The sequence below is a fragment of the Venturia canescens genome, chromosome 2 (genome assembly GCF_019457755.1).
Source record: "Venturia canescens isolate UGA chromosome 2, ASM1945775v1, whole genome shotgun sequence".
NCBI classification, from domain to species: domain Eukaryota; kingdom Metazoa; phylum Arthropoda; class Insecta; order Hymenoptera; family Ichneumonidae; genus Venturia; species Venturia canescens.
The window spans coordinates 529,902-552,262 of record NC_057422.1 but is presented as its reverse complement, the minus strand read 5'-3'; the positions used below and the strand labels follow the sequence as shown (position 1 = coordinate 552,262).

At 37.6% G+C, this 22,361-nt stretch overlaps 1 protein-coding gene across 1 annotated transcript; it reads left to right on the top strand.

The window, feature by feature from the left end:
• Positions 1-20,482, top strand: LOC122406839 (synaptotagmin-10-like). Its single transcript, XM_043412612.1, has 10 exons — positions 1-394; positions 16,882-17,144; positions 17,503-17,649; positions 18,029-18,160; positions 19,039-19,193; positions 19,365-19,533; positions 19,654-19,774; positions 19,877-20,048; positions 20,147-20,347; positions 20,447-20,482. The coding sequence occupies exons 1-10, from the start codon at positions 304-306 to the stop codon at positions 20,448-20,450; spliced, it is 1,455 nt and encodes a 484-aa protein (XP_043268547.1). The 5' UTR covers positions 1-303; the 3' UTR covers positions 20,451-20,482.
• Positions 20,483-22,361: the final 1,879 nt, after the last annotated feature.

Below are 22,361 nucleotides of genomic sequence, written 5' to 3'. Positions count from 1 at the left end.
GGATACCCGTATCCAGACCGCTCGACGACGCGGTACTATCTAGTTGGAAAAACGACATCGTCCTTATCGCGCGACCATCGACGCAACAACTCCCCTATTATTGGTGGCGCGTTTTCACACCCTTTCGATTGCAACAAATCGTTTTCATTATTTCTCCTGACCCCCTCTAACGACAACTGAAATACAGTTATTCTCAAAACAAAACATAACAAAACAAACAAACCCAAAAAAAAAAAACGTTCACCGATTGATTGTATCCGTCGACCGAATAGCCCTGCAATTGAAGTTGTCGGGTAACGCGATATGGGAGTAGTGAAGACTGTCTCCGACAGTATAATCGAGGAGACTGTCCTACCCAGCGAGGAAGCCAATCATTCTCTCCAAGGATATGCTGGTAAGTAACGATACACCAAGAGGATTACAAAAAGCGCTGTGTTTTCGTCATATGAATGCACTTGTCAGTGAAAAAATTTTGGGTACCTGTTGCTACGACCGTATATCTCTTGCTAGTTACTTCCTGGAAGCCGGCGAGCTTGTTGATATATAGTACACTCATTTTTCTCGCTAATCTTTTTAAATCGTGAGTCGATTGTCAATGGTGCTAATTTTCTTATATGCCTAGTGCGTTTATCTTTGAGTGTGTTGGATGTTAAAGATAAGCCTGATAACGTTGAGTATTCGAATGTTCGCATGTGTGGCAAGAAAACCCAATTATATTTTTAATCGTCTTTGGCGAGGTATCTCTGGCCCCATAAGCATTATACAGTTAACGTTCGGGAAAGTTAAGTGACACATGGACCAGGGGATCGAATGTGACTAGCACCGAACTCCAACTCCCTGCTCGCACAAGTCCGTACGCTAACAGGTGTTTAGAGGTACAGATATATAGCGAGCGCGTTCCGCGTATAGATTGTACAAGCGCGGCTCAAGCATACTACTCTCGAAGGAATGAATAAAACGCATCGTTCAATTTGTTACTCCGTGGACTCATCGAGTTAATTGGTGCCCTTATATCCTTATGAATCATTGTTAAACGATGCAAGAAATCTAATGCGAATTAATTGGCCGAGTTTTTCACTATTAAAAAATCAAAATGAAAAAAGTTTCGTTGCATACGTAGGATATTTCATGGGAAATACTTGAAAAAAATAATCTTTCAAACATCCTGAGATTTGGAGTCGTTAATCATGAATTGCAACGTTGTCTCGAAGACGAATTCAATAAATTTAAGTAACGTTGTATGCATGCGTATGCAGCAACAATATTTCGTTAGAAATTTCACACTAAAAATTGGAAAAATAAAAATACCCTGCTTTCGAGAACGCAGATGAACGTTAAAATGTGGTTTTTCTATCTCCTTGATCCTTCGGTCGTCCTTGGCCGTTACACGCAACGCCTGCGGCTCAATTCGAAAGCTCACGATGTTTTCGAGCTGCTACTTATGTCCTCTTCTCTTTATTCCAAGTATACGAAGCCTCTTTTGATTGTTACGTATCGAACCTTGAGAATTTCTACCACAACTATTACCGTTAAGACGGAGCTCGTTCTGTTCTCAAGTACCCGAAGAGTTCGACGTCAATAACACCGTTTTGAAATTCGTCCTTTTCGATCACGAGAACGAAATTCTCCGAGTTGCAAGAATTTCAACGGAGGCAAACTTGATCTTCAATTATCGATCGAGCTATAGGTATAATACGCACCCAAGCTTTGCGAATCTCTCACCTTAAAGCCGATATATCAATTAATATTATTTTAACCATCGATGATATGATCTTTTACAAAGTTTATTCTTATATCGGTTATCCATCGGCATCAATAACGCAATGAAATACTCTAAAATTTATGAGGAGGTAGTTTTTTCAACTCACCTTTTCAACCACTTACACATTTCCTTCACTCATTACACATATCCAAGTAGCATGTAATGATCTACTATTTTGAACCCTCCGAGTGTACACGTGCCTTGAAAAGTCCCAATCATATAGAAATTAAGCATTAAATACATATATAAAAAAAAGAAATACTTTGAAAAAAAAACCGAACCTTTTGAATGAATTTCTTGACACATCCACATATGTTCCATATAAATTTGGAACTTTAAGGGAAAATCACTGGAAGTAACACGGAGTGGATAAAAACATGTATCATTATCACCGGATGGGGATAGAATTTCCCATGAGATTGGAGGGATGTGTCTGTAGTTTGGTAAAGTCGTGATGCCCCGGAGCAGGCTGTCAACTCGATACAGGAAAATTCATTACCGCATTGTTCGCATATATATATAAAATAAATATATATAGAATATCTGACCGGGTGGCTAACGTCTACACGTGACCTGAGTCCTTCACAATTAATAATCATCGAAAGCTTTCGAAGTTCTTTTGGAAACAAAGGATACGTGGAACGGTAGCTCCGTCTCTTTGTGTCTTTTTTATAGAGATTTCTCGAATTGTTGGTAATGTGGCGATCCGACGAAGAGTGGAAGCAAATGGTGGAAGGTAGTCTGCCAGGAAGCCAGAGGTCATGGTCGCGTCCGATTCGAAGCTTCCGTTTCTGTTCATCTTTATACCGTACAGCCCGTCGCTCGCTCTCTACTCTTCATTTCTGGTGAAAGATTTTTTCTTTTTTTCATCGCATTATTTTTTCATCTTTATTATCAACATTTTTTTTCTCTGGAGTCAGGTGTATTTGTTCTATTTTCTTTTCCACTTCGATCCATCCCTTTTTTCTCATTTTTCTCGCTACTCCCTTTTCGTTCTTTGCGGCATCGGCTCCACTAATTAAACGACAAAGAAAATCCGCAAAAACGAGCACTCGCAGTGATTCTAAACTATAAACTTTTTACAAGGCTATGTAGTGCGATAACATACAGGAACATTTTTGTTCCCGTTCCTTTTGCGTGCACGAATGACCCGAATGGAAGCTGAAATAAAATATTGTAACACATTCCTTTCCAGCCCCTGCAAATATCCTACCAACCTCTGTAAGGAATAAGTCTACTCTGCATTCAATCAATATTATTATTTCAAGTCATTATTACAGTTATATTAAATGAAATCGGGGGTAAATGAAAAAACAACGTGTACCATACGAGGTTTGTGTTTCACATAATATAACGTTATATAGATCTTAGCAGTGACAAATTGTTTTCTCGTTTATTTTTTTTTCTTTCCGTATTCCCTTCCTTGTACACCAACGTGTTTTTCTTGATTTCACTATTACTCAAAAAGGTATTTGTTCAGTTTTTCATATAGTTTTACAGTTAAAAGAAACATGTGCAGAAGCTCGGAAATCTAAGAAAAATCGACATGACGAAGGAACATGCATCGATATGTTCGTATTTTTTAAATTTACGTTTATTTCGCGAAAATATCAAGAGAACATTGAATTGATGGATATTGTTTATAAAGACTCTGCAACTCCTGATACGGTCACGGTGAGTCTTCGAGAGAAAAGTTGGTTGAATTTTCTATGGAATTCTGGCTACTCTCACCAATCTGTTCGTAGGAAAACCTTGAAGCGATCATGGAATGACTATTTTTTACTGGATGAATAGCCATATGATTGTGCGATTCCATGCTGTCGGAATAAGAACTTTCTTCCCTGCATTCAATTTTTCGTTGTCCTTCTAGATGGTCCCCATCGCTCTTATCATTCTCATCGTCCTCCGTCAACACCATAGTCCCATCGTTGCTCGAAATCTTACAAGCCTTCCCAAACCGATCTGGTCTTCGATTTTCTTTCTTCAAATATTTCTCCCGCGTTTCATTGTCCAATTCTTCTAACGGCAATATCCCTTCTTGAAGCTCATCGATCGCATCCAAAAGCATACTCATCGTTTCCGTATAGTCCGGCTCGAACATTTTTCCCTCTGGATTTTCACGAAATAAATATTCGGCCTGCAAATTGAGAAAATACAAAATTGATCATCATTTTATTCATCGTTATCTGGAAGAATAAAAACACTTCGATAACCAAAATATCAAATCTCGTAACAATAGATTTATTTTCCATAGACGAAAAACCTTTTCCCTGGTTAAGTAAATTGATTTTGTAAACAGTCTTTTTTTTCAAAAATGATTCCACTAATAAGAATAAATGTCATATCAATATTGAAAATGAATGTTCCATTGAAAGTCTCGAGTCGAAATTATTAGAAGGGATATGACGAAGGCTCTCGGGTGTTAGAATACGAAGATATCAATGATGACCAAAATCGGAAGAAAGTAAATTTGGAAGTCCTATCATCATTCTTCCGACTTTGTTGACAGAAGGAAAACCCGAAAATAAATGCTGACCTCATATACCGTCTGCTTACCCACGAAGTAAAGTATATTCAGCTGAGAGAAGTACGCCATTGCGCAGCAAAGCACAATGAGCGAGCACGTGAGTGCACACAAGGCCGTTTGTGACCCCGACAATGACGGGAAAACGTCCCACTTTTTGTTCTGGACATCGTCCTTGTTTCACGTTAAGTTTTATACCGAGCTACGACATATCTCGGTCTCACCTGAATACGTGTGGCTTCCGTAAAGCAACTATTTCATTCTCTTCTCTTACATTTCGTATACTCTTGGTTATTATGGTTTTATCATTACGTAATACCACGTAAACATTTGACGGGACTATTTTGAAATTCGTACAATATGCTTAATGTGTCAACGGAGAACATTTTTTATTTCGAAGGATTTTTTGGGCTCCTCCCGGGTCCACCGGAAAAGTGCATGGATTTCGTGGGTGCAGTCTGCGAAGCATCGAAAAAGCCTTCATTTCTCCAATTACGCTGCAGTACAAAATTCAATGGAAGCTTTTAATTAACGTAGCGATTCATTTCACCACTAACACTTTATAGGGAAACACTTTTATTTACTGATCAAACAATGACTCTAAATGTGATCTAGTTTGTAGCCTAAGGTTGGTTTTGAAGAAATAAAAAAGCTGGCCAAGGCTGACGACTCAAATGTTTTGTATATTTTATGGTTCTATATTCGAGAGACATTGACTCGCTGGCCCCATTTTACGAGGAGCTAGAGGAAAATGTTTCTCAACTCGTCGGAATTTGTGTATTATTTGCACCTTATGGATACATCAATGTTTCAAAACTAATTGCCAATCGTCTATACAAAAATGAAATTTAAGAGTTTTCCAATGAAAACTAGAGGATTCCTTCCAACAAAAATAGATGTTTACGCGCAAGTAGATGCATCCGTCTCTACGTATTTATTTGTGGACAATTAATTTAATCGATACTCGAATGAGAACACGTATCCAAACCAGCAGGGACGATTTTTATATCGTTTTCAAGGCAATTGAATAAGTTTGTCAGTATACGAGATGGGATTGGGACGGATTGAACTATCCGCGTATTTTGATCTGCAAACGCTAGCAGGGAATTAAATATATTTTTGTAATGGGATGATTTTGAAAATCGAAAAAAAAAAAATTTGTAGAGGATACCTGGGTATCTGGCTGATCTTGGCTAGCGTCTACGTCGCAGTAGTAAGGATCATCTTCGGTCAACCACACAGCTGCATGATACGTACTGTGATACCTCCGGCCCAGGATTGGGCTTCGGTTTTTCAAAAGAGTCAAGGTCAAACAGAATCTACAGTTACAGTCATTTTACCTTCTCACTCTCTGAAGGTGCTTCTGAAGAGATCAGGCTCATCCAGACGAGTGTCCAACCATCGCGACTATTTTGTCCTGGGAATGTGTACACGAAAAAAAAAAACCCTCGTTCTCCTGCCAACACTGTCTGATATGAGTAAAAGATGGTCAGTAAAAAGAAAGACAAAAAAGACTGAAAGAATGAGGGAAGAAAAAAAGGAAGTGGAAAGGCGATGTGGGCGAGAGGAAGAAAGAGGAGTGGTAGAAGTGTCTCCCTCGGCTGACCTTTCCCTGGCAACACCACTGTATTCCACGTATCGAAGCCAACGTTCGAGATCGCCCTTTTGACCGCAAGCTTACCAGCTCTCTTAACAGAATCACCGCTACTATATTAATTTCGAATTTCTATTTCTCTAAGAGAATACCAAAGTATGAGCCGCAATCATTTATTTCCAATGCACTATGGACTGTTATGTTGACACGAGGGCCAAGAAAACGAAAGATGCTCTGCTCCCACGGAACAATTGTTATACTTGATCTTGACTATAAGATGCAAGCTTCGATTATAACACATAAAAAAATACGAATTTATATGAATATTCATGCATCGGTTTTCATAAGGAAAATACTGACACGTTGAGCGATTTCAGTTATGGTTGTTTTTCTTTGAAAACAACCGTTTTCTTGTAAACGTTTTCTTTCAAAGAAAACAAATCTCTGTTTGTTCGAATTCATATTATATACTACAATATGAATAAGGTCTTTTTCTTCTGATCCGGCCTGATATAAATAGAATTTATTTTTATCGACAACACACAGATCGAATGAAGAAAAAATTATCCGAAAAAATATCCCCCAAACGTTATCGATTTCAGTCGGTCAATTGTTTTTGTTCCAAAAAGTTGAGCCGAGACGTCGTTTATCTCAACAGCAAAAACTTCGATTGACATTTGTTGAAATTAAGCCAGAACGACGACGAAGGTCGCTTTAAGAAGGGCTATCACAGGGAGCTTTTATCGCCGATTGAATCGGTCCAGTTCTTTTTTGTCGTCAAGAAAATAAAATGAATAATCACTAAACCAACCAAAACCAAAATAAAGCTGATAAATTTATTTGAATTTTATATGATATGATATTGACTTACAAGAAAATCTATGGGATCGTCGGGTCTCAATTTGGTGACTTCGATCAATCCTTTCGTCAATGTTGGAAATATGTACTTGACAAGATAATGTCGCAAAGGTTCAACCATTGTGGATAGACGTGCCTCTTCTTCGTGATTCAACTTATCCATTAAATTTTCCTACTCACAAAAAATTTAACTTATTAAAAATTCCAACAATTATAGTGTTAATATTAAATATTTAACTCATATACTCAAACAAGTAGTTGGCAAACGAAATATTATTTATTCATTCATTTACAGTGGTGGGAATTTTCGAAAGATTTTACTATAATCACGTATTAAGCTGGAAGTCACAACAAAATAATAAAGCGAAAAGCTTTGGGAAGCTTCTAAAAATCACAATATTCTGTTCTGTTACTCGAAATTCCAGACGGTCTGAGTTCTTTTTCACCATAGTTCAATTCATGAGGTGAATTATGGCCCACAATCACAGGTTCTCGACAAAAACTCTCGGAATAGCTTTTGTTCTCAAAACTTTTTCGAGCAACAAATAAAAAACCATAAAAAGGAAAAAAATTCTTTCGTACTGCAGAATTATTCTTTTTGGATAGCAAATCTTTAAAATCTTGAAATTATTCGTTCTTCTCTTTGGGCTTCATTATATGTAACCGAACAAACACAACAGATTCATATTTTTCAAATGCTTTTTATGTGGCTAAATATGTCCGCCCGATTATTTATAAATTACACTATTAACGCCTCTTTCTCCTACAACTCACGAGAAATTTACAATTGCTGGAGCGAAATTAATTACAATAATAATGCACGTGCACGCGTGAAAAACAACATTTCATAGCAACAATGATGAAGAGAATTTGCGCGACGAAAATATCGACTTTAAGGAGAATCACTTTGAATAGCGGAAAAGTTGTGAGACAAATTTTATGTGTACACGTGTCAAAAGTTAAGCTTCTTTGGTACTCACCCACTCCATAATCTTTATTTCACGTGCCCTCCTTCTTTCCAAATCCTCGCGATCCTTGCGAGCAGCCTCGATTCTCAAAATGGTGAGAGCTTCCGCCTCGACACGCTTCTTTATTTTTTCTCGTTCCAAATCCGACGGTCCTGTTTACGGACCAAAATTCCTTTCGTCGTTACTTTTTTATCGCTCTTCTCTCTCTCTCTGATTTACTCCCACTGGCTTTTCGTTTTCGCTATGAAACTCGGCCAGTGAATGTACGTACTACAAATTCTTTCTACCAAATTTAATCGAATTTACAATGCGCGATCAACCTTGATCGAACAATGCATGTGATGTTATACGATTTGATAATTTTGGTTGGAAAGAGAAGTATTTGAAAATCGTTTATAGAATATTGAAGGAACGGAATAAAAATCGTTTACCGTAATTCCTCGGTTCGCCAAGCTTCTCAATGCACTGAACAAAAATGGAAAACATTTCCGGGCAGACATCAACTTCGACATTTATAGAAAGAGGATGATTTTCAAGCTCGTCAAAAAATTGTAAAGGCGTTTCTTCATCGGTATTTCTTTCTCTTTAAAATCAATGATTCGATTGAATTGTTATGAACGAAGCTTTAATTAGAACAACGGCTTGCCAATAACAATAAATTTATTCCTGTTGAATGTTTATTGCGAACAATAATGTAAAAATCTGAACAATCAATCCACCTGTATTCTTTGAGCCGTCGCAACATTCCTTCTTCATTGTAATGAGTTCTTTGAATTTCCTTTTCAGGCAAATGGATAACGCGTTCAATGAGGAATTCGTCACTGGCTTCCAGAGCGATCACGAAGTCAGGCATTATTTTTTTATTTATTCCGATCAGTGTATCGTCAGAAACAGCGCTTTCAGCTTCCTCGATTTCTTCGCCGTCCTCGTCACTTTCAAACAAATTTTTCGCTTGTAATAATGTCTTTGGATATCCGTCCAACACGTATCCTTGATTTTGGCAATCTTTTGATGAAAGACGTTTTTTTAAGAGTCTGGAACATGTGAAACTTTTTTTCAATTTGAAAGGAAGGGAAGTTTTATTTTTCAAAATATGCCAGTTTAAAAGATACGTTATTCCAAAGAAGCTGTCACGGAAATAAACTACAAGGGAAATTTTCAAAAATACATTAAATTACAGAAAGCCTGCCATATTTGAGAAAAAGCAGCCTTTCGAATTTAATTTTCTTATACGATAAGAGCATTAAGAAGAGAAAATAATTTGATTGAATTTTTGATGAATTCCTTTTGCGATAATTACAATCGTTCCTTCTTTTATTATTGTGTATTATTGTCAGGAAGTTCGATCGATCTCCGGTTTTAGTATAGAATTCACATTTTCCCTGCTGAATAATTAGCGCGTCACCAAATGATCGCTAACGGCAGCAATTTAATTGGCAAAGCACCATGAATAATCATGACATCGTGCTCAGAATATAATTAACGAAGATCCGATAATGAATCATTGGAATATCGAAGGGGCCAACTTCTGTTCTATATTTGATATGTGAACCGTAACTCGTGCAAACATAAACTTGATTCATTCGTATTCCATTCAGGTACAAAAAAAAGCTAAATATTCAGAGCATTTTACACAAAACCAAACATATTTGAACCTTCAACTCTTATCTCATTCAAAATTCCGTTTTATGAGCCATCGGAGAAAAAAAGCCACTTCCGTATTATAAACTTTTGTTTTCAATTTCATTTTTGTTCTTTCAAATAGCTTCTCAAGCGAAGAAACAAATTCTCCAAATATGTTGCAGAAGCGGAAATAAAATATGTGTACATCGTTGATATGCACACTTTATCCGACTTTACTTTGATTACTCTCATAAGCCTAAAATAAATTCTTCAGTGCCTAAATCGTAATGGGATGATTTGAAAAAACTTCCTAATCCCACCGCTAGAAGATTTTTATTCAAACCCTTTTTTGCTTTCAAAAAACGTCCATTATAGCTATTTTTTGTCGAGTTCGTTTTTTCCTGAATTTTCGGACGAAATCATGAATTTCGGGTAAATAAATAGAATAATTTTTCGTCGAGTATATTAATAAATATAAATACGAAATTAACTTGTTGAGTATATCATCGGTAAGGCGTCCACCATTTTCGGCAATGTTTTCACGGATTTCGGCCAGCTCCTCCTGAAGATTAGCCAGCCTGACAGCTTTATCCTCTTCCTCGTATTCTTCATCGGAATTTTCCAAATCAATTCGGGAACTATTTTTTTTTTCAGCATCCAAAGTAGCAGTAGCACTAATCTCAATTTCTCTGGTCTTTCATTTATTTTTTAATATAAAATACGTCAAATAAAATATAAGTTATTGAACTGATCGGTTATTCGTAGCAAGATAAATGTATAGTTATATTTATTAGGCTCCTTGTATTTACCAGTTTTTGTATAGTGTCCTCGATGAGACTCTTAACGTGGATGTAGTGAATTCCATAATGTTCGCCCAGCTTTCGTGCGAGCATCGTCTTTCCGGAAGCAGGTGGTCCAACGATTATAACTTTAAGGGGTTTTAAATTCCTCGATTTTTTATATTCTTCAACGAGATGATCAACTTTGTCGCGAAAGGGCGAACCTCGATCCCATTCAATTGGATTTTCAGTTATGAAACCAGGCACGATATTTATATTGATATTTGCTATGTCGTAACTTCGTTGTGATACTTCTGAGAATGAGAATGCTTCCTCGGGCGTAATAAGCTCAACTTTCCCCGTCGTAAGAGCTTTGCTGATTTCCTGCATAAAACGGTACACGGAAGGATCAAAGACTCCCGAAAGAATAGCAAGGGACGCTTATTGCATAGGAAATTCCTTCGAGGATACACATGACCGATAACTCAATTTATAGCGAACAAAAATTCGCGAATCGATCACTCTTCAAATTATTTACTTTTCACGTTTCTACGCATTCCAACGACCAACAAAGCACAATGCTTTTATTTTATGAAATTCCAAAATAGAGCTCGAAATAAACTCTCAAAAATTATGAATAACATAAATAACAGAGTACGACTCCTAATGAGCATGAGAGTCAGCAAATGATAAGAAAGGAGGGATTGCTAGAATTGTCGAAACATTTACTCACCCTGACAATAGTTCCTTGGGAAATGAGTTCAGGTTCGACCGCTACAATGTATTTTGATTTAGGATGTTTTCTTATGAGCATGTAAACAATCCTGAAAATAAATCGTTAAAGTGATTCGAGAATTCAAAGTTAGATTTTACACAGATAATCTCCAATGAGAGGAGCATCAAGATTCACTGATTGTGGTGAATAGGTTAAGCGGTATACGAACTTACTCGACGAGATCACGTACGTGCAGGAGAGGAATTTTATTGGTCCCTTTACCAAAAATAGGTAAATAATCGGCATTATCCCATGCCATTTTGAAAAGATAGTGTAAAGGTCCTTCTTCGTCACCGTAAGTTATACCAGAGCCAATTACGACTGTTTTCAATTTATCGCTAATCTCGTTTCGTTTGGCGATCGTGGTTACAGTTTTTTCGCATTTCAAGTGTTCTTTGAAGTTGGGATGGGGTCTACGTTTCCTGTAATCTGCCTCGGTAAGAGGTAAGTTCGGATCTTCGGGATCGAGCGACTTCGTCGACGCCCAAGTCATTAACGTGGAGATCAGGAGAAAATGACGAGTCGGTGTATCCCGCTCAAAAATTTTCAGGTCCTCCCGACGAGATCTCAATAATTCATCCGCAATGGCTATAAATCACCCCTTCAAATGTTTTAATCAGCTTCAATTTTTGTGCACCACAGAGACATTTGAAAAAATTTGTAAGTAGCATTTATTAAAACAAAGCGGGGAGGTTCCAACATTTTTTTGCGAGAATGTTTTAGTTGAGATTGTGCTGGGTTTAAATTTAGTATATAGTTACCAAAAGTAATTAATGCGACTTCGCTAAATGCATAAATTTTTGCTCAACGGAATGTGTGGGGCATGACAGTGGATCACGGACCTTACTTGACGGATGAAGAAGAAAAAGTATGCGTGTAATAAACCGAAGAGGCTCGGAGAGAAAAAACCCGAGAAGAAATATCGATAATTCTCCTTGCTCGACTTTTTCATTTTTCTTTATTTCTCTTAATCCCCTGCTTTATTTGTCGTTTCCCCGTACCCTCTTGGAAACGTTCCATGAGTGCGTTATATTCTCCAGGGACGCTCGCAAAAATCATATTTAATATATCACAAATAGTTGAATTTATCTACAAGGAAACAGAATCTACAGCGAAAAATAAAGTGCTCGATCATTTTTTCCCCACTGTAACATTGACGAATCGTGCTTGACAGTTTAATATCTCATCGACGATTCCCTGTGGAACAGGATGACTAAGATCTTTCCTTTTCAGAGTTAGACTAGTTTGTAAGTCCTCCCGGCAAGAATGAGACAACTTTGAGAAAATTATCTGCGCTATGGCACTCGTTAAACAACCTTCGACAGCCCAGTTCGCCTCCTCTACTTGACTGTCATCCTGGGTTATATCGTAGATCACTACGCCACATTTCATTAGCTCACGTAACAGTAGTTCCCTGTTTTCCGACGTTCTTATTATCATGGTGACATCTTCCGGTCGTTTCGTCTGTGGAAAAGAAAAATTGAACTTCAACAACGTGAATGGAGAGTTTAGGTGGGAGTGAACTAATGTTTTTCACTAATTCTTCATTGAAGTATGACTATTTAAAACGTAAGACCGAAAGCAAAATCTACTCGGAAGTAATAATCAGCATATTCAAGAAAATGTTTCCAGCGAACCTCCTTATTTTTAACGGTCCCAATAACCTCGATATTTCCGGTCGTTGTTTCAACTTTATCCTTAGCCAAATTGATATCCTCCCCGGTGTTCCCTCTCCACTCGTCGGTATCTTCGTTCCAGCTGGTGTTATCCTCAACAGCCTGCTTTTGAATTCCCAGGTCTCGACCCGGCAGAGACTGTCAAAATATCCGAAAACTCGAGGTACAATCACACCTTTGAGAAATGTATACATATTCTCCCGGGAGCGGGCTCCTTTTCCTCTCTTTAATATTTAAATATTCACTCATAAAGCCACCAGACGACGTGACTTGATGTTTTATTAGTCTTGGATGGTCGTTGCACCCTCTTTTCTAATTTATGTAATTACTCACGAAGTAACGCGTTTTTTGAAGGAAAAAAAAATTACACTGTACTTACACATGTCTATAAAATAGAAGGATTGTCTATAAACCGAAAATGTACGAGGAAAAATGCGATAAAAAGAGCTTTTCCTCTTTGAAACATGAAAAGGTTCGGAATCAGGTCCTGAATTTCCGTTAAGGTATATTTAACGAGATTCTAGATTGCCCGCTATTTTTGATGTTTTTATTTGCTACGGTTATGAAAATGCGCATAAAATGAAACATTTTCGTAATTTAACCTAAAGCATATTACGTTTAAGCGTTGACTATCTACTAAATTATGGATTTTTATAGTTGTTTCTATACGAAGAAAGTTCGCTCCAAATTTAGCATAGTAAAAAAATAGAGTTCTTCAGTTAGTATAAAATGTAAAAAAAAAGATAAAAAAAAAACTATAGCTCCTGCATCATCCGTGGCCACGTTGCATAAACATATCGAGATATTACCTCTGCGAGCTTCTTTCCATGGTAGCTGTCAATATGGTTTATAAAAACACGGAATGGGATAAAGGTCGGCTCAGCTGGAGCATCCTCCAAGTTTCCATGAAGCCAATCAAACTTTTCATTGGACCAAGATTGGTTGTTTGCTGGCTTCTGTGGCTGAATAACCTCAAAAATTGGGGCAACCCCGGATGTACCGTCGACGCTACTGCTCGCGCTCCTCGTTGATATTCTCGATTTTGCCAGCGATTTGGAGAGCGACATACCTGCTCAGCAAGAAACGAAATAGCAAACTTACAGTGAAGAAGAAGCTTCCCGAATTTCATTCGTTCCCCCGGAATTCGTTCGGAATACTTGCTCCCATAGACATTGAATAGACAAGCACCGAGTCGCGCGTAGAGGCCAAGAATAAATTCCGATAACTGCAGCAGTTCGACCTTGATGATTGAGGACCGGTGTCAATGGAACGAGTCTGAAGGCTATCACAGTGTTGAATAATAACGAAAACAATGGAACGTCACGATATCACGTGAAGTTGAACGAATCTCGAAAATCTGTAGTCGAAGGAAGCGAGCGGCGACGAAGAACGAACAGCCTCCAACCACGGGTAAACTTTAGCAAAAAAAAAATCTGGAGCTATCAGCATCGACATTATTTCGTTTTCAACACATGCCCACGATATATAGAGAGAGCTGAAAAGTTTTTAATCAAACAGATGAAAATAAAAATTGACCAGACTTGCTGGAATGATCGAGTAAGGGGACGAAATTTTTTTATAAATCGAGGACGAGTCGATGGCACAAAATTCTGCTTCGATGTTTCCATGCTGCGATGGAGCCTACGAGGACACGGTCAAGGACTGCGATCCTGGGATGCGGAAGTCAAAAAAACAACGTTCAGTCAGGGTCAATCGCAAATCGATACTGGAACGCTTCGATAAAATGGCAATGACGCATATCGAGGAACACAGGTGAATTGATCCGTCACGCTCGATACGAATTTCTATCTGGATCAGTACGCAATTTCATACTGGAATTCTGCTTCATAAAGTTTAATGAAGTATCGTGCGATTGTTACGGAACAAACTCGCACGTAATATTCCGAATGAAAGAACACAATTTTGAGCAATCATATACGAATTATTCGAAACGCTGTCGTATTCGAGAAAATGAACGAATAAGTTAAAAGTAATATTAGTTCTAGAAGTAATTTCAAGATACAATATATAAACGGCAAATAGGATATCAAAGCGCTTCCAGGAATCGTGATAACAGTCGATTATGCTTCCACAGAGGAAAATTCATGAGCTGTAAATATCGAAATCAGTGCAGAAATTTCACGCAGCCCATTCGAAATGCCTCTTTTGGCTATTTTTGCTCATTATGGAAGAGAATATAAAAATTTAGCCCAACCCAATAGTGTCCAATAAAAATGGCATCTTCAATGACGATTAGACCCATACGTTTGCAACATTTTCATTTGCATGTAGAAGATCCGGAGGACCAGTTGAGAGTTTGAGCTCCGAGGACGAGTCGCAAGTGCCTGAAAAAATGCGTGCGCCTCCTGGCCGACGTCCTCTGAAGTCTCTCTCTCAAGCATTGGCGAATAGTATGAGCAATATCGACATCTTGAACGAACTTGACGAAAACTACGATCACGAATTGGCCGAGGCAGTTGATAAATTGATACGCGCGGAGGAGGCCTCCAAATTCACGGAAATGATGATCGCTGCTGAGGCTGCGGTTGCAGCTGCGCCCCCGGAATTAGCTGAAGAGGCGGCACTCGCTGTCACGCGTGAATATCGCACCGAGACTAAAATCACACCAATCAAAGAGGAAGTCGTTGGGGATACGATTATCGAAGTTGTCGGTTACGTCGGTGTTAGGAAACAACAAAAATCAACCAATAGAAAAAATGCATTTTGTGGTTGTTGATAACGCATCCTTAAAGCTTATAAATAAAAAAATTAACGAAATAATGGATCTTCTCCTGTGACACGCTCGATTTCTATTGGCACGAACGATGCAAATGATTGACCACAGAGATCATTCTTTGAGATGTAATTATGCAACATCAGGAGACGATGGAAATGTTCTGTTCGAAAATTCGAGACAAATGGAAGCATAGAGATTAAAAAAAAGAACTTTGTATTATTTTTGTATCGAGGATGTTTTGGGATTCCCTTTGGTATCGCGACGTTCTTTGTCTGCAGGAACAAACCTTATTTTCTGCTGATAAGCTCAATGTGAACAGAATTGCTTTCATATTCATACAAAAGTCCAAATGGCTTATTTTACTCTTCCCCTGTTTTGTCAATTTCGAGTAGTATATATACTAACGTGTTTATACCGATATGTATATGAACACTTTTTTATTTTTTTTCCGTATGCATATGGCGCAAACATGTTCCATAGAAAATTCAAAACTGTCAAAAGTTTTTGTCCTTACCACGGCAACGAACTCGTTTGATGCTTGCCTCTTCATACTGGAAAGTTCGAAGACTGTTCCCCCTCATAGAAATAACTCCGTGCTTTTAGAGCCTATGACGAACCATTTTTTCCTTCCCTTCAATTCATTCATCTTCATGGAACTGCGAGAAACTTTCCGACCCTCCAAACTGTCCTGCCATTACGATGCTACAAATTTATATAAAAGCTTCGGGCAAGGATCGTGGATTCTATCATTTTTTGAATTTATGGACCTGTTGTACATTGCAAAATTTTCATACGAGATTCAACACAATGTGTCTTTTACGTTTTATACACACAAGACTTTTTTATACGTTTATTTCAGATATTTTCTTCATCCTGTAAAAAATTCTAATATTCCTACACGAATACAACAATTGAAATTTATGCGAGTGTCAAAATTTTTTTTGTCTCTACGTACGGAATTATTTTTATATTTAATCGTCCACACCGCTAAAAGGAACTTTTTTTTAATGATCGACGTATGGTACGGGCCATCGAATATTGATTTGTACTAGTCTAGCCAGAAATTCTTCATTGGGTGGTGATTTCTTTTCTTTCTTTTCCACACACTACGAATAATTGGTACGAGTTTCTGATTTCATCCAGAAAGGAAAGGAAATGATGGGAGATAATTAGTGTACAACTGTTGGTAATCTACTGTTGAAACTCGAATACCCACACCGCAAAAAAAAACCTCGGAATCCGGTACAGACGCAATTAGCAGAAAAGGTCTTTCGGTATAAAATTAATTAGGCTGACGATGAATATTTTCATAGGATTCATGAAGATTCATGTAGAGACAAGTTGTCTGCCTGAAAAAATTGCCAAAATGATATTATCCAAACATGGTTGTTGGTTAAAATTTTCATCGATATTTTTTCTCATTTACAGACGAGTGCCGATAGAATTGTCTCAAATTCATCATTTGTTGCATGAGTGTTTTTGTGTATAAATAAATGATAGAGTATTGAAACTATTAACTGCGCACAACCGTTTCAAGTACATTTAACAATGCACTGATGTATTCTTTGTCTGAAATATTTTACAGAAGAGTGGAGCGAAAGCTTTCCCTATCAGTTCCTAATAGGCACTGGTGTCGCACTCATGGCTCTCATGCTTCTCGCCGCAGTGAGTTTTCAGTGCTCAGCAACGTGGAAATGGTTGTTGGGTGTTGCTCGTCAGGAGCATGACAACGAAGCCGACGGAGAACTATCTCAGCAAAATGCCATACGAATTAGTCATTCGTTACCCGATCTTCAATCTGAGCCTGTTACTCATGAATACGTTCAAGAACAAAAAGACAGCAAAAAAGTAATTTTCATAATTATCAGTTGAAACGAAAAGAAAGTTTATTCAAAATTTATTCATTTCAATTCATGCCTCAGCTTTTATGTATCACAAAAGAAACACAAAAATATTGTTCCACCCGAGCATCCATTTCTAAGCGTACTTCACTCTATGACTATCCGAAGATTAATGCACATTTCGGAGTTGTATCTTACTTTAAAAACTTGTAGATGTTTTAAAAATTGTAGATGGCTCAATTCAAATGAATGAACTTTTTCCTTTTTGTACTACAATATTTGTTCATGAAATGGGTTTTTTTTGTACTTCTTCGAAATCAGTTCTGTTCTTATCTTTCGAATCTAATAAAAACGATATAATATAGGTGTTACGACAAACGACGCTGCCTATTGTACCCATGCGTCACCAAACCTTCCAACGTCAATTGTCTCATCGTTTGGATTTACCAAACATCAAATTCAGCATCTGTAGTCTCGAAAATCGTAGTGATTCGAGCCTCGGTCTTATCAAGGTGAGTAACTGGAAGCATGCAGCGTTATTTTCTAATCAATGTCAACTAAAAAAATATAAAAATTGAATAACCGTGAAAGCGTTACCGTAGATTTTAAAGCCGACGCGTAACGCCCGCTTTAATTTTGATATCTCACATGTGCTCGGCGGCAACTAATTATGCTTGGCAACGAATAAAAGTTTCAAATTTCGATACATCAAAATGTCTTTTTTAAAAAAGGAAAGGAACATGGAGCCTCGTGTAGTCGGGATTCGAATAATAAAAGAGGAAAAAAAACGACGTTATTGCGTGAATTCACCGCGACGAATAATGAACTGAATCCATATTTTGAGATGGTTCGATCGAAGAAAATAATTTATTTGATACACGTTCCTTCCAGCCGGAGTTGTACAAAAAAGATCTAACGAGGCAAGAGAGTACAGAAAGTTCGAGTACCACGGAGATGGAATGTGCTGGAAAACTTCACTTCGCTCTACGCTACGACAAAGAGATCGAAGGTCTGGTCGTTAAGGTTGGTAGTTGGTTTGAGTTGAGAATGTCGACGAATAGTTTCAACATCCTCGGGTCAGCCCGAAGGTAAAATGGCTTCGAGTAATTCTGAATCGGAATCCGAAGACCATGTAGTTTTCATGCATGACTATAATGGAGATTTACTATCCTGAAATTCGTGCAATTGTATATACATCGTAGTTTCCAAGTGACAGAGAGTGTCGCAGTAAATAAGAAAGGAGAAAACATTGTGAAAGTTTGATTGTGTAAAGTTGAAAACATGAAAATTGTCTCCTATCTTTGGAATTGAAGTATTTTGACAACATCGTAGGTAAAGAATCTTTGTATACGTATATACGTGCGTGTGTGTGCGTTCGTGTGATACAAGCGTTTATTTGTCCGACGAGCGACGTCGGAATAAGCGGTATGTATGAATGAATTACATATCAATATTTATTTGACAACTTGGAAGTCGACTCGTGTTCCATCAGAATTTAACAAAGCCGTACGAACATGCACGGTTCTCTGGTATGATGTGAACGTTATTGCGCATCAAACCTGCTGATTTTACCGGATTGATAGGGAGCCGTACATATATTCAGAGATGAGGTGTTGTCTTTAGTGACAGGCCAATGGGGTAACAATCGACGCATTCACGTTCGAGTTTAACATTCGAAGAGAACCTTCATTTCCGTCCCAGATTTATGATGAACCTGATGGACGTAAATGTATCACGTATCATTCGTTAACGGGCGCTAAAGTGGAGGGAATTGGGATCGGAAGAAAGCGCTTGTACTCAATAATGAAGCAGCATGAAAAATGAATATATATATATTCAGAAAGTTTCGGAAAAATACCGATGTAGTTGTACTTCATTGAGCGTCAAATGATTATCAACAGGTTTTAGAGGCTCGGGGTTTGCCAGTCAAGGACGTTACCGGAAGCAGCGATCCTTACGTCAAGGTCTATCTTTTGCCTGACCGAAAGAAGAAGTTCCAGACAAAAGTGCACCGGAAAAATTTAGCTCCGATATTCAATGAAACTTTTATTTTCAGGTAAGTCCTGTTTTTCAGAGCTTACTTACGTCAATAAATGATACTACAGTCTCGGACTGTTGTAACTATTAAAAAAACCATCATGAAATTTATTAAGATGTACTATTCGAGTTTCAACTTTATAAATATAGACATTTTTTCCTACCAATTACTGAATCTCGTCAATTTCAGCGTGCCCTATGAAGATCTAAGGGAACGTTACGTTCAATTTTCGGTTTACGATTTCGATCGATTTTCTCGACACGACCTCATCGGACAGGTGGTTTTGAAAGGACTTTTAGATTGTACCGATTTAGAGCAAGAGATTGAATATACGATGGACATCCTTTGCGCTCAACAGGTACGACAACCAGCCCCTATATATACCTAGTGTTGGGCTCGATGAACCTTCAAATTCGATTTTGCCAATCTTTTGCAAACTCGAGACACGTGGAAAGATGATTTTTTTTTTTAACTTCAGGAAAAAGTAGATCTCGGAGAATTGATGTTGACTCTTTGTTATTTGCCAACTGCGGGCCGTTTGACGGTTACCATCATCAAGGCACGTAATTTGAAGGCCATGGATATTACCGGATCGTCGGGTGAGAATGCATTTAAAAACGTCACGCTTGTCTACCATTTTGAGTATGAAATGGTATCAAACTCTCATTATTCACCATTTGATGTATCGAATTGAATCGTAGATCCGTACGTCAAAATATATTTGCTATGCCAAGGGAAGAGGATAAAAAAGAAAAAGACAACGGTCAAGAAAAATACGTTGTGCCCAGTTTACAACGAATCTCTGGTTTTCGATGTACCAGCCGATAACGTTGAGGAAGTCAGTCTAATTGTGAAAGTCATTGATTACGACAGGTAATGGGATGTATATCGGATATGCGTTGTTAAACGGTAACTCTTCACGAGAAGCCGGATTCATCGGATTCTCACACACATTTTTCTTGTTGTTGCAGAATCGGATCAAATGAATTAATGGGATGCACAGCGATAGGCGCGAGCTTCATCGGAATCGGTAGAGATCACTGGCTGGAGATGCTCGACAATCCACGCAAACCCGTCGCCCAATGGTATCCACTTCTCGAGACTGTAGCAGGACACATCCCGTCGGTCAGCTCAGAACCACTTCCAGTGAGCTTGAGCTGCTTGAACAGTAGGTCGGTATATAAATGATTTATCAAAATCAACGAAAAGAAGTATGGAAATTGACGTAGGGGTTGGGTAGAGATCGTTTAATTAACCGAACATCTATGCAGATGAAGCTCACGCGCCCGGAGCCGTTGAACCTGAAACAAAAAAAATTCTGTCAGACAATGATATAATCGAGGATATAAAAGTAAAGGAAAACCCGTCAAATCGATCTATTTGATCGAAAAAATGAAGAGATCTCCTGAACTTTTTTGCCATTGAGGATCACAGAAAAACTCTCAACTGAAACATACGAAGATGGCGAATACCAGAAATGGATCCACGGGGCCGGGTGTAAGTCACCCAATAAAAAATCTATTTGATGATCATTGAAAAGGATCGAATATGATGGAAAAAAAACCTACCTCGGTCAGTACGGTTTTGTACCAGTAATTTCCGTTTTGCTCTTATAAGAAATGAGCGTTTAGACAAGACGTGAAAACATTTGTGAAAAATCGAGAATCGTGCAACGATCAAAATGTTTGATCCGAAAATATTTTCTTATTTTTCGGAAAACAGATGGGTGAGAAAAATTTACCGGTTCTCGAAAATTGATTTAAGATTCTCAGTAAAATCAATAACAATAATAATAATAATAATAATAATAATAATAATAATAATAATAATAATAATAATAATAATAACTATGACGATAACGTTAAAGATAATGGTCAAAGGATGAGAAAAGTAACAATAAATTATAAGAATAAGTCTATAGCGGAATTCACCATCTACTGTATTACGCTCGACATATCAAAAATAACAAAAGGGAAATTGGGTCGTAGCGATTGATCGCTGTATAATTTTCAGTGAAAAATAGCCCTAGTGGCCATCATTGTGATACATAATGAAGAGAAACAAACGATAAATAAGCAAAAATAAAATAAGACGAAGACTACGGAACATAGCGAAGGATAAGAAAGCGTGCGTGAGCAATTGGTGGTTATAAGAATAAATGGAAGAAAAAATAAGTAAAATGATAAATGAATGGACATTAAAGCAGAATCGGTGCTCTTTGCATTGCGGATAAGCCATCTATGCGACAGATACTCAAAAATTCGATCGTGAACTTGATAATAATTTACGATATATGATAAAATGTATGTATATCCATATTCCAAGAATATAGAATGTGTATGCATACTACCGACTGTAAAGATGTGACGATATACGCAGCTGATGCGGTATGCAATTGGAGAAGACGTCCGGATCGCATTTCACTTATCATAGAAAATTGGGAACGAGCAGCCCAATGATTTTCACCGTGGGTACGCGTTTCAAGTTTATGTACAATACAGAATGGAACATTCTTTTTTCTTTTTAAATCCATCCCTTGGTATAAAATCAATCATTGTGGAATCGTGGTTGAAAAAATTATGTTTTTATTTCAACTGAATTCAGGAAAAAAATATTCCAAAACCGCTGGATCTGTTTTTATAAGCAACTAGAAATGTCGCTGTAATAATGTCTGAATTTTTTTTCGAGAAAGCGTCACTTTTTATGGCATGATCTTTGGCTATGGTTGAGAACTGATTAACATTAGTACTTTTTTGTCAAAAACTGATATGATCAGTCGTGATTCGTGTTTTAAGTGACCACAAGAAGAGCGCATTTTCAGTTTCACCGTGGTCTATTGAAAAACATAGATATTTAAATAAAAATTTTTCATTGACGATATAACAATATAGTTTCCCTTATCGTGGGTTGTTTAAGAATATTATTAATGGAGAAGAAGCATTTTGTACGGTTCGATATTCAAATCAAGTCTGACAAGTAGCGAAGCTGTTCAATCAAAGTTGCTTCGGCGGCATAGATTTAGATGGAGAGAGCTAAAAATTAATGAAATATTCGAAAAATGAGAGAGAAGAAAAACAAGAAACGAGGGTTGGATCATTTATGATTCGATAGATGAATAATTTTTGCATGGAGAAGGCCTCGAATGAGCAAAGTACTTACACGCATGAATGTGTAGATAATTAATAA